We start from the raw sequence: 12,974 nt of genomic DNA on the forward strand, positions 1-12,974 counted from the left end.
ACACAGATATTTTATTTCAGATTTGTATGTTCTTCTTTAATCCACTGCCCTTTAAAGTATAACCCATGATAGAAGGTTACCAGATTGTCTCCTGCTTTCATTGCAGTGTACACTATCCTTTGTTTTGTTTTGTTTTGTTTAATAAAATACATGTTTCATTTTAACAACATTTATAAGCATTGTTATTTTTTTAGGGCTGAATCCCCAAAGATACTGGGGACCAATATTTCCCATATTTTTCAGTGAACATAAGTGTCTTCTCTGACATTCTCAGGAGTCTGATCATTATACTGGTACGTAGCAGATGGACATGACAGAGGGTGAGCTTTGGCAGCACCGTAAGGCAGATACCAGCTTTACTATGACCACCTCCAAGGGAGAGACAAGCACTCCAACAGAACTTCAAGCTGCTGCTTCCAGTTTATTTTGGGGGTCCTTTTTTTAGGTGCCTGTTACTGTGGTATTTCTAACTTGAAGTTCACTTGAGTGTTTGTATGTTTTTCAGTTAAACTGAATTACTGTTCTTAGTTTGACAATACTAACTACCAGTGTACAGGAGTAAGAAAGTCTAACCCCATTTGAACACAGGCCATTATTTTGATTCAAGAACAACTATAATGGTTATTTCTGATTGAAATAAATGAAGAAGCGGTATATTTTATATAGGAGTCGTCACAGAGTTTGAACAAGTAGGAAATTCTAATGAAAAATAATTTGCATATGGAGGACCTTATTGCAGCCTTTCAATACTTAGAGAGGGCTTATAAGCAAGATAGGGACAAACTTTTTAGCAGGGCCTGTTGTGATAGGACAAGGGGTAATGGTTTAAAACCGAAAGAGGGTAGATTTAGCCTACATGTAAGGAAGAAATTTCTTACAACGAGGGTGGTGAGACAGGTTGCTGAGAGAGGTGGTAGATGCCCCATCCCTGGAAACATTCAAGGTTGGGTTGGACAGGGCTCTGAGCAACCTGATCTAGTTGAAGATGTCCCTGCTCATTGCAGGGGGGTTGGACTAGATGACCTTTAAACCTCCCTTCCAATACAAACTATTCTTGATTCTATAATTTTGGATGGAGACTTCAAAATTTTAAAGACCAGAAATAAAAAATTGCTGTCGTATCATGGATCTCTTTGTGGATAAAAGAAATATGAGATCTTTTTTATTCACTTTTTTTTTTCCCCAGAAATAAGAGTAGAAACATTTATTTGAAATGCATGAAACTAATTGTACATGTATTCTGACTTTTATGCATGAAAACTCCACTGCTTCCACAAAAGCTGTATTGAAGATATAAATCAGAATCTGTGTGTATTTTCAAAAAGGTATAAACTTGAACAGCTCAATTCTCTTTTCTAGGAACAGTTCATAAGGTGAGATGAGAGTTCATGGAATATCCTTACAGAAATCATTCACAGCAGCTCCTGTGGAATCTGGGAACTGTGTAGGAAAGGCTCATGTGAGCTCTCTTGGCAGTATTATAGGCATCTGTGCATTTCAGTTTTGCTAAGTTAAAGACTTTTGCTTACTTTCTGTCCATCACTGAGTACCATCAGGGAGAATAAAAATTATAAGACTTTTGGAAATGTAAAAAAAATTTTAATTGTTAAACGTTTCTTGTTCAGATGTATTGGTCAGTTAACCTGAAAGAGCTTTGGGAGCCTTCATACAAAAGACAACATTTACACCAAGCCTAAGAGGATGCAAAAATTGGGCAGATAGTGAAAAATGAGTAATGACTGCTCATTTTCTGTTATTACACTAGGTTTTATTTGAACGATTAGTATGGAATAAATTGCTATATAACTTATCCTTTTTTTTCATCGCTTTTTAGGTCTAACTGTGCTGAAAATATCCGTAAACACATCTTACACACAGGAAAGCATGAAGGAGTAAAAATGTATAACTGTCCTAAATGTGACTATGGAACCAATATCCCCGTGGAGTTTCGTAACCACTTGAAAGAACTACATCCAGACATTGAAAATCCTGATCTGGCGTACTTGCATGCTGGTAAGGTCATTCTTCCCTTTCCCTTTGCTTACAAATTCTTCTCTTTTCTATATAAGCATGCTGAAATGATTGCAATTAAAAAGTTAGCTTTCATGTTATTATTGTTTATTCTGAAGAAGAACATGATTTTAAAATGGGATTAGTTCTCTTCAAGTTTTCTCAAGGGGTGAAGGTTATGCATTTAAGCACTGAAATCCATTCATGTTTCACAAGCAAAGCTTGCAGTTCAATACATAAACATCAGAAGTGCATGCTATTTAGATGCCTTATTTTGAAATCTAGTTGAACTTTTACAGAGAAATATTTTTTAACATTTGTATCAAGTCCCTCTGCCCACCCTCTTTACCCATGAACAGAAAAACAAAATTCCTTAGGAAATACCATGGCAAATTAATGTACAGCTTTAAAAATTCTTAAATTTCATTACAAAAAAAAAAGCAGACAGCATTCAGCATTGGAGGATAGAACAGCAGAGATCAATCAATAACTTATATGTATGTTTTGAGGCTTTACGTTAGAGAGCACACACATGGAAGTCACTGGAGGAGCGCAAAACAAAAACATTGCTTTGGAAACAGAAATTAAAAGAAAAAAGATTGGGTGTTTCCTGTTTAGGAACAAGATTATTTTTTATTTTGTTTTTAGAGATTCTACAGATTAGAACATATATGTTTAGTGGGAGCATCATGTTAGGAGAAAAATAAGAGTTCAATGGCAAGAGTTAGGAGAAATAATACAAAATTAGGTTGGAGCTTGAATGAAATGTGATCTTAACACAGGAGAGACAGATAACTTAGACATCACTGGGCGGGAAGACAAGTCAGAGCAGTGGGGAAAAAAGAACAGATGGTGAGAAGAAAGAGTTGGGGAATTCAGAGGAGGAAGAAGCGATGTGGGCCAAATTCCCCCTAAGATGCAAATTATCCTTGCATTGAAGTACTACTATTAGTACTGCTGTGTCAGATATGAATCTTCTTCTGTAAGGAATTGATCTCATAATTTTTGAGACCCTTCTACCTGTTAAAAAACGTGACCTTGAAAGATTTCTTTCAGCTCTGTGAGTGTACACTCAAGTTATTTTAAAACCTCTCAGTCTTCTCAAAATGACTGCTTGCTTTCCTGACTAGAGGCAGTGTATTATTTGTACCATATATTTCTATTTGCCAAGTATTCCACTTCATTTTGGAACCAATCATCATGTCATGTCAGCATATGGTGGATAATATCTGGATGTGCAAACAAAATGCCAGTTGGCGGAATACCAATTTCAAAATAGGTCAGAAAACTGATCACATTTCACCATAGTTCTCACTAAAGTGAATGAGTATTCAACTCAGATCTTAAATCCAGACACTGTTGGATTTTTACTACAATAATCCCACTTAAAATAGTATGAACAATTAAAATGCTTTCAATAGACAGATATACAGGCATAACACCCATAAATATAACACTGGTAGAATCATTAACATTTTTCCAAAATTACAAAATCTGTGTAAGTTTTCACATTACTTGTTCACGATTATATCTAGGTGAAAGAATTGCTCATTGCAGTGTGCTCTGGTTAAAACTGTTCAACTTGCTTGTCTTGGCAGCATAGGAAAACTGTCATCAATATGTTGTATACTAATGGTATCTATTTTCTGTACACTGATTTTTATACTGTAGAAATCTTGTTGCACTAAACAGGGTACTGTACAAACTTATTAGTACTAGCAAAAATTGTTTGTCACCTAATTATTGCCAGGGTAGCCTAGAACCGGTATACAACAAAAATGTTGAAATATTGTTTGCGTAATCCCATCTCTCAAAGGGCAATACTGTATTTTCCTTTCAGGAAGAAATACTGTTAAACCAGGTTATAATTGTGCGTTCACATCAGAGTTAAATTAAAGGGGGTTTAATTTCTTCTTTTCAATCCATTTCTGACTGCTGGACATCTGAGAGTTAAAGGTTTTAGAGAAGATTTTTAGAGGAATGAGGGGATAACTATCATACCCTGGCTAACATCCCTTATCAAAATAAGATTTGTTCTGTGTCTGGTTCACAGTTACTGATTACTTATTGGTCACTGGCTGCACCCACAGAGAATCCACAACACAACATAGAACACTTTAGGACGATAGGAGTATGAAAGTGTCATAAAAGATCAATTCTTTTTAACTTAAACATATTTGTCTGTCTTTTGTGTTCTAATATTGCTTTGTAACGGGAAAGCCAGCCCCTTTGCTTCTTTGAGCAGAATAGAAATAGAATAAGTTTCATCACTGGCAAAAAGACAGGCACCAACTCCATCCACTTCCCAGGACCAGTCAGAAACTCTTTCACCACAACCCACCAAGAATGGAGCTGTGGGGTACCTTTACGATGCGGCTGGGAGTAAAAATCAAGTCTGTTTCTCATCTGTGAAAGTATCAGTTGGATTTCTAAATCAGAGTTAATGCTCTTTACAATATAATGCTCTAATATTAATTTCTGTTTAGCTTTCTTTGGCAACTACTATACTGCTTTATGAGGTCAGTGGCAGTAAGGAGCTTGAAGAAACTGCGTTTCGAAGGGAGAGGCTGTGGAAGGTAGAAGGCAGAACAAGTTAGCTTCTACATGAATAAGGATGATACTGTAATTGATAGGTGGTAGCACTTTCTGTTCTGCGTCTTTGAAATCCTATATAATGCGAGGAATTGATATATGGAAATGCCACAGAAAAGGTCTTCAGACTTTCTTTCCTATATTTGCTATAGGCTATGTCATAGAGGGAGATATTTAACTATACAACTATATTCTGTATAAACCTTGTGAAGTACCATTATATATTTTAAAACAATAACAATCTAGAGAATACTTTTGTCTTTAACTTTTAAAATGCACTGCATTTGAATAGCAGGCCTTTAACGCACACAAACCAAGAAATGTGCATCTGCACATAAAACTGTGGATTGAATTTGCTAGATTACGCTTCAAATACCAATTTACGCATTTAAGCTATAATTTTTCTACAAATGATCAAATCTGGTTTTGAAATGTCATTGTGTGTTGTTCTGTAATAACTTTATGCCCATTTATCTGACTCATTTTCTCAAGGTCTATGTTGAAATTGAAATTGAAATTTTGTTTAAAAAAAGCCAGAAAAGTGATTGTTGATTACCCACAACATTAATTTCTTTTCTTTAAAAAAGTCACATTTAAGACACTGATAGATTTTATAGCTGTTCTAGAACAGAAGTGGGCTTACTAGCAAGCTCAGGAATCCTGCAGTTAATGTTTTAGTCATGGAAATTTGGTTGCAATGGAAGCTATTCATATTATTCTTGTTATGAATATACAAATCTGAAAATTTGTCATTACAAATGGAAAATTAATACCATGAGTGAATACTATGTTTATGACTATAATTTTAGTGATTTTTTTTAAAAAATGAGATTCTTTGATAAAGAAAATTTTTGAGTTGCTCAATGTGGGCTTCTCTGTATGGCTTGTTTCAAAGTAAATTGAAGAAATCTTTGCATTGATTTTTGTATGCATTACATTTCCAAGAGTCTTGGATATGGGTTTTTTTCCAACTGATGCTACATCTCAATGCTGAGTTGAACTGACCCTGAATACTTTGACAAGTGGGACAGGGGAAGGGCCCGTACCCATGGTAGAACTTGAAAGTGGTCAGTAGTCCAGGTCTTCTTCTCAGTGCCTTGTCTGCTTTGGAGCAGCATCGCTTGGTAGTGATAATTTCAGTTTGAACTAAATGGTGATAATTTAGGAGTTCTTGTCTTATAAATGTTATGATACTATTATGATGCATTATTTATATCCAAAGAGTGTAATATCTATGGCTCTCCATTATTCCAATAGCTGCAGAGATGATGGCATCTCGCTGTGTGCATAGTAGTCTTCTGTGGATACTAAACTAGCTGTAAGGCAGAAAGTTCTTCAGAGATAAGAGGAGCAATTTGCTCATTATTGTTTTTGTGATCATGTTGAAAGTTATGTGATGACACTGTTTTTCTCTGTATTGTTATTTCTGTGCTGCATTGTTAGAAATGAACATGATGCATGTTTGATGCATGCGGCATCAAAGCACGTGTGGCCAGCAGGTCGAGGGAGGTGATTCTGCCCCTCTGCTCCGCTCCAGTGCGACCCCACCTGGAGTACTGCCCCCAGCTCTGGAGCCCTCAGCACAGGAAAGACATGGACCTGTTGGAGCGGCTCCAGAGGAGGGTCACAAAAATGATCCGCGGGCTGGAGCACCTCTCCTATGAGGGCAGGCTGAGAGAATTGGGGTTGTTCAGCCTGGAGAAGAGAAGGCTCCAGGGAGCTCTTATCCCAGCCTTCCAGCATCTAAAGGGGGCCTACAAGAAGGCTGGAGAGGGACTTTTTACAAGGGCATGTAGAGATATGATAAGGGGTAATGGCTTCAGACTGGAAGAGGGCAGGTTTAGATTAAATATTAGGAAGAAAGTTTTTACTTTGAGGGTGGTAAGGCACTGGAACAGGTTACCGAGAGAGGTTGTTGAGGCCCCATCCCTGGGAGTGTTCAAGGCCAGGCTGGACGTGGCCTTGGGCCACCTGGTCTAGTCGGGGGTGTCCCTGCCTATGGCAGGTGGGGTGGAACTAGATGATCTTCAAGGTACTTTCCAACCTAAACCATTCTGTGATCTCCAAGAATAAGTTCTACTCCAGGAAATCGGAATAACCCAGTTTTTCACTGAGGAACTGATGTAGTGGGTTTGCTCTCTGTCCGAGTTTATCCACGTGAAAACAAGTGCAACGCCTACATAGTTGGAGTCACAAAGCTTTTGCTTGAAAATAGCTTCACAACAGTCAACCATGTGATTAGGGAACTGTTTAAGACACTGAACAGAAAATTTGGAAATGTTTTACCTAATTTAGAATTAGCAGTCATACAAAGTCTTTCTTGGAAGTAAGAAAAAAATAAGGGAAGGCAGATCAATTCATTGTATTTTTTGGTAGGTCTGTTTTTCCTTTGGAAGTGATACTATGCTTGCGAAGCTCTGAAGTTATCTAGTGTGCTCTGAGAGAGTCTGCCACCCTGGGCCCTGCAAGTAGGAGTGGAGGATCGCTTACTCTTTGGGATTCTGACAGAACTAAAAAGATGAGCCGCTTCCCCTCCCTGCACAGATGTGTTTTGGACTATGCTTGGAAGTACAGCTTTGTGTGCCTGTGCCTCCGTGAAAATTATAGGTGCCTCCGGGGTTGGGCATCCACAGAACAAAGATCATGACGATCGTGTTTTGGCAGTTGGCTGCCTACGTGGTGATTGAACGCTTAGTGCTCATGAAGAGTTACATAATTCATGACCAAATGATAGATAGGTACTTGATTATAGTGTGAGTTGCTTCACAGGGAGAAAATATCACACATGAGCTACTCTTAATCTAGCTAAGAAAAGCCTAAGAAAAATCAGTTACTGAAAGCATAGTCAGACAAATCGAACTGAGAAACAAGGTACAAATACTTAAATATGAGTTTGATTGAGCTTTGGCAGCAACTAGCAGAATAAAATTATCCCTGCTCTCCTCCTTTAAGCCTTGAGAAGACTGGATGCCTTTCTGGAAGATAGGTCTCAGGAGGGCCCAAGGTTGCTAGGGTCACTGCAAAACTAGTGAAGTGTAATTTAAGGGGCTTTGATTATACCAGAAGTCAGACTGTTATCTAAAAGTCCTTTCTGCTCTCAAATCTTAAACCAGTGTTAATCTACATCCAGCCTGTTGGTAAGGGTTGTGTTTGCAAATCTAAAGTGCTTAGGTGTTGTGATAGCAAAGGGATAGCTGGGGAGACACGTAGGTGCCCCAAAGCGTTCTTTCTCATAGAGATGACATTCCCATCATTGCCACTAAATTCTTACTCTCTTTCAGGCTGAAGTACCTTTTCCTGAGTAGAGATACATTTGCCTAAAATAAGTTTGGTTTTGGTATGTGGTTAAATCCTTAATAAAATACATTGGAGCATACGTTTATTTGTTTATTTATTTAAAGTCTTTGAAGAATCCTTATGAAATTCTGCTCTTTGGGTTGGCAATCCCCTTACTGTGTTGCTGTTTCCTGAGATCTGAAATCGATGAAAAGATAGTTCAACTACTCATCTGTTCACTAAGCCAGGCCTACAGCTTGCCCTTTTCTTTTTTAGATTAGGGGAATGGAGCTAGGGGATGGTTTAGTTCTTTCCAGAGAGCAGTGAAATGAGAAGAGTTTACCATGAGGTCTCTGTTATGCATATTTGGAAAATATTTTTCCGAACTTTTTGAAGTGCACTTTTCAAAAGGCTGCAGTCTCCGTACGATTCTCTTTCAGTTTCTTTAGCTTTTGAAAACAAGGCTGTACTAGCAACCTGCAACATGATTACATCATCAACAAGGGACAAAACTGTGATCCTATCAGTTGTAACAGTTGCAATATTCATGAATGGAATTCTGAAAGTTCAAATAGTTAATCCCAAATAAAATTGTGATCTTTATCCCACTTGGCAGCTACATTTATCAAATTATTAAGAGGAAAAATTGATTGCTAAAAGTTATGGTGTGATCTATTATGTGATTTTATCAAGGTATAACTGTATTACCAAGTGGAAACTGCAGACTTATTCAGAATGTGAATTGGACACACAGAACCTGATAATATACCAATTATACTAGGATCCTAGTGCTTTTCTACTTCGAAGTTTTTCTTTTTTTTCTTGTCCTTTCTTTTACATCTTCTAACTTTTTAGTAGAAAATATAATGTTGAAAAAAATAGAAAAAATTAAACGAGAAAAGCCTGTTTACTCTTATAGTCTCTGAATTCATCAAACTACAAAAATATAAACTCAGTGAACGCTATTCATCAATGAAATCATGGAAATACAAGTCAGTTGAGTACCTATGCAAACTTGCAATTCATATGTTAAATGAAGCCTCCAAAGAACAGATACACGGTTTTGTTTGCAAGCATATTTTTTTTCTTGGAATAGTTATGTTCTTAGTCTTTATCACTGTTTAAATAAAATACTTTAAATGCCGTAATTTGAAACAATATTCAAAATCTGGCAAATCAGGTAGAAGCTTTTACAGTAGCGAATATTGCTTGGGTTTCTAGTCAGATAAAACATTATTTTTGATGGCTGGTATACTTAAAAAAAAAAGGAAAAAAAAAAAGGCTGCAGCAGCTCTGCTTCAAACAGGTTTGCTCTTGTCATAGCTATTAGTGCCAGTCTTTCAATAGCATGTCACGTTGATTGGCAGACACTCCCTTTCCTCTTTTGTGAAGAATAATAATTTTAGTGTGTGCTTGAAATAAAAACCTAGTATAAATGATTTTCTGTTTGTAAAAGAGAAAGCTAAGTTCCTTGTAAACGATGTAGATTGTGTATTATTGTGTTTCAGGAAAAATTAATCTACATTTTAAAAAACCCTAAGTCCTTTGATTATTTTTAAAACTGTCTTCTGTTAGAATGTATGCCTAGCAGAGGCATGTATGCCTAGCAGAGCTTCCACAGCCAGTATCTGTGTGGTCATGACTGTAGAGTTGGTTCTTTCCAGGTAGCAAGTGAAGTAGAAAAAAAAAATTGAGGTCATGAAAATTATTAATATTTTTTTTCTACTATGTAGCTTTTGCTGCTGCTGTTGAAAAGCTGAAGGACTGCTTTCGTGGTCCCTTAGTTGCTTTTCATAGAATCATTAAATAGTTCAGGTTGGAAGGGAGTTTTAAAGGTCATCTAGTCCAAACCCCCTGCAATGAGCAGGGATGTCTTCAACTAGATCAGGTTGCTCAAAGCCATGTCCAACCTGACTTTGAATGTTTCCAGGGATGGGGCATCTACCACCTCTCTCAGCAACCTGTCTCACCACCCTTATTGTAAAGAATTTCTTCCTTACATCTAGCCTAAATCTACCCTCTTTTTGTTTAAAAACATTACCCCTTGTCTTATCACAATAGGCCTTGCTATAAAAAGTTTGTCCCCATCTTTCTTATAAGCCCTCTTTAGGTACTGAAAGGCTGCAATAAGGTCATCCCGAAGCCTTCTCTTCTTCAGGCTGAACAACCCCAACTCTCTCAGCCTGTCCTCATAGGAGAGGTGCTCCAGCCCTCTGGTCATTTTTGTGGCCCTCCTCTGGACATGCTCCAACAAGTCCATGTCTTTCCTGTGCTGAAGGCTTCAGAGCTGGGCGCAGTGCTCCAGGTGGGGTCTCACTGGAGTGGAGCAGAGGGGCAGAATCACCTCCCTCGACCTGCCGGCCGTGCTTCTGATGCAGCCCAGGATACAGTTGGCCTTCTGGGTTGTGATCGCATATTGCCGTTTCATGTCCAGCTTTTCATCCACCAGTACCCCCAAGTCTTTCTTGCATAGCTGCTCTCAATCCCTTCATTCCCCAGTCTGTATTGATACCGGGCATTGCCTCTACCCAGGTGGAGGACCTTGCACTTGGCCTGGTTGAACTTCATGAGGTTCACACAGGCCCCCTTCTTGAGATTGTTCAGGTCCCTCTGGATGGCATCCTGTCCCTCAGGTGTGTCAACTGCACCACTCAGCTTGGTGTCATCCATATGTTGGCTGACAGTGTACTCAATCCCACTGTCTATGTCAATGATGAAGATATTGAACAGTATTGGTCCCAATACGGACCCCTGAGAGACACCACTTGTCACCAGTCTCCATCTGGACAGTGAGCCCTTGATCACTACCCTCTTGATGCAACCATCCAGCCAATTCCTCATCCACCAAACAGTCCACCCATCAAATGCATATCTCTCCAATGTAGAGAAAAGGAAGTTGTGGGGGACCGTGTCAAAGGCTTTACAGAAGTCCAGCTAGACAACGTCTGTAGTTCTTCCCTTGTCCAGTGATGTAGTCACTCCATCATGGAAGGCCACTAGGTTGGTCAGGCAGGACTTGCTCTTGGTGGACCCATGCTTGCTGTCTTTTGCTTTCCTAAAATTCAGGGTCCTGACTTTACTCTTCCTCTGGCCCATATTCCTCAGGAATATGCACCAGTGCATGATCACGGCAGCCTGGACTGCCACCAAAGCTCACCTGTGTTGGTGACCAGTCCAGTATTGTCCAGTATTGCATCCCCTCTGGTAGAGCTGTCTACTACTGGGCTTAAGGAGTTTTCTTCAATGCATTCCAGGAGTCCCCTGGATTGCCTACAGCTCAACGTGTTGCTTTTCTAGGGTAGCTGAAGTCCCTCAGCAGAACAAAGGCCATGAATTTCACTAAAGAAAAACCATTCAGAATATTGTTTTAAAGGAAAATGAAAATATTGCCTACACCAAAGTCTAGAACACCTCTTAATACCTCTGATAAGTAGAGGTATAATGTCTGCCATGTTGTGCACCATTCTTCCATCAGATAATTGGTGATAAGCTGCAAGACCATCACACAAGTGTTTTTCATATTGTATAAAGCACCACTGGCATTTGTAATCACAATCCTTCATTCTGTTCGGTGCTTTCCTGCCTGGGGCCCACTGCTCTGGGGATTTCATCGTTGTTGTCATTGTTCCTTTCTGAAGAACTACCCCAGTTTGTCACAGGGTGACAAATTTTTTCTGGGCTGAGCTTTTACTCCTGAGCAGCTTCAATCTCCTTGCTCCTGTCTAAACATTTAATCTGGGTGTTGTCGTGCACCTGCTTTCCTGTCCTTCCTCCCTGTGGCATCCTAGTTTCCAAAGTAGGGAGCCATTCAGCAGACCTGGAAAGGGGCTGTTCCACACTGACCGATACAGAAACCCTCATCAATTTTGAAATTTTCTGTTGAGTCCTAATATCCACCTTGTATCTGCCCTCAAAACCCCCTCAGATGGGCATCTGCTTTGCAAATTCCTTGTGGTGTGTTGGTAGCCCCATGCCTAATCCCTGCTAATGTTCACAAAGACTGTTGCCTCTGCAAGGATGTCAGCTTCACTGATGAAAAGAAGGGAATCTTACTCCAAGCTATTATTTCATTACACTAATAGATTAAATATCCTTCATGTAGAACGAGACGTATTATTGCCTATTTGGTGCTAAAAATAGGATATCCTAACATAAAACTTTTAAAGCAAGGCGGTAATATTAAAGTACAGAAGTAGAAGGAAGCCTGTAAGACACGACAGCCATCTAGAAAGACAAAAATATTTAATTCTGCTAGAAAAGATATATGCATAATAGTATGTGGTAAATATAAATAATAAAAAGAAGCATTAGTACCCAAATATCAAAATATTCAAAACATAAAATATCAAATATTCAAAAACACCAAAAAATCGGGTATCAGGATCATCAAAGACACTTTTCAAACAAACAAAAAAGAAATTAACCTTACAGAACGTATAAAAAATAAGGGTGTATAGTGCATAGGAATAATTCAGGATATTTTTATGTGGAGATTCTCCTATACTCTGAACATTTAAATTGCTTTCCTATTAGGAGAAGCTCTTTTGAGAGTAGATATCCTAGTGTATCATCCAGGGAAGTTATGCTGGAGTTCTAAGAAAAACAAAGTTCTTTTTTTTTTTTTTTTTTTTTTTAATTTGTTTTTTTTTTTTTTAATTTGAGTAAATGTAAATTGTAAGATAAAACTTGAAGAAGAATACAAAAAGGTTGATTTAAAATGTGTTGTGAATTTTTAATATATATAATATATACAGCATAAATATTTTATATTTTATATGATATACAAAATATGATATGATTCCACTGTATAAATATTTAAAATGTTTTTATATTGCTATTATATAATATAAATAATTTTATATAAATTTTATTTGTGTAAGAATATAACTAATAAATATCACAATGGTGGCATCCCAATTATGAACAAATTATTTTATTACTTAGAGATTTGAACTAACGGTACTTCCAAGACCTGGGGTCATTATATTTTAGTATAACCACATAGCAGAGTGTATTTTGCCTACATAATGCCACCACCTCTTGGCCTCCTTCATTGTGGCTGTACATTATTTAGAGGATACTTTAAATTTTCTTTT

General features: G+C 38.0%; 1 protein-coding gene across 1 annotated transcript in view; it reads left to right on the top strand.

Moving 5' to 3' along the window:
- Positions 1-12,974, top strand: part of ZNF407 (zinc finger protein 407) — a 327,241-nt gene that overhangs the window by 223,314 nt on the left and 90,953 nt on the right. The window contains exon 7 of the mRNA XM_009885867.1: positions 1,835-2,013. Within this exon, the coding sequence (XP_009884169.1) occupies positions 1,835-2,013 (179 nt within the window). The remainder of the gene's footprint in view (positions 1-1,834; positions 2,014-12,974) is intronic.

Source organism: Charadrius vociferus, unplaced genomic scaffold (assembly GCF_000708025.1).
Source record: "Charadrius vociferus isolate BGI_N301 unplaced genomic scaffold, ASM70802v2 scaffold195, whole genome shotgun sequence".
In the NCBI taxonomy this organism is placed as follows: Eukaryota; Metazoa; Chordata; class Aves; order Charadriiformes; family Charadriidae; genus Charadrius; species Charadrius vociferus.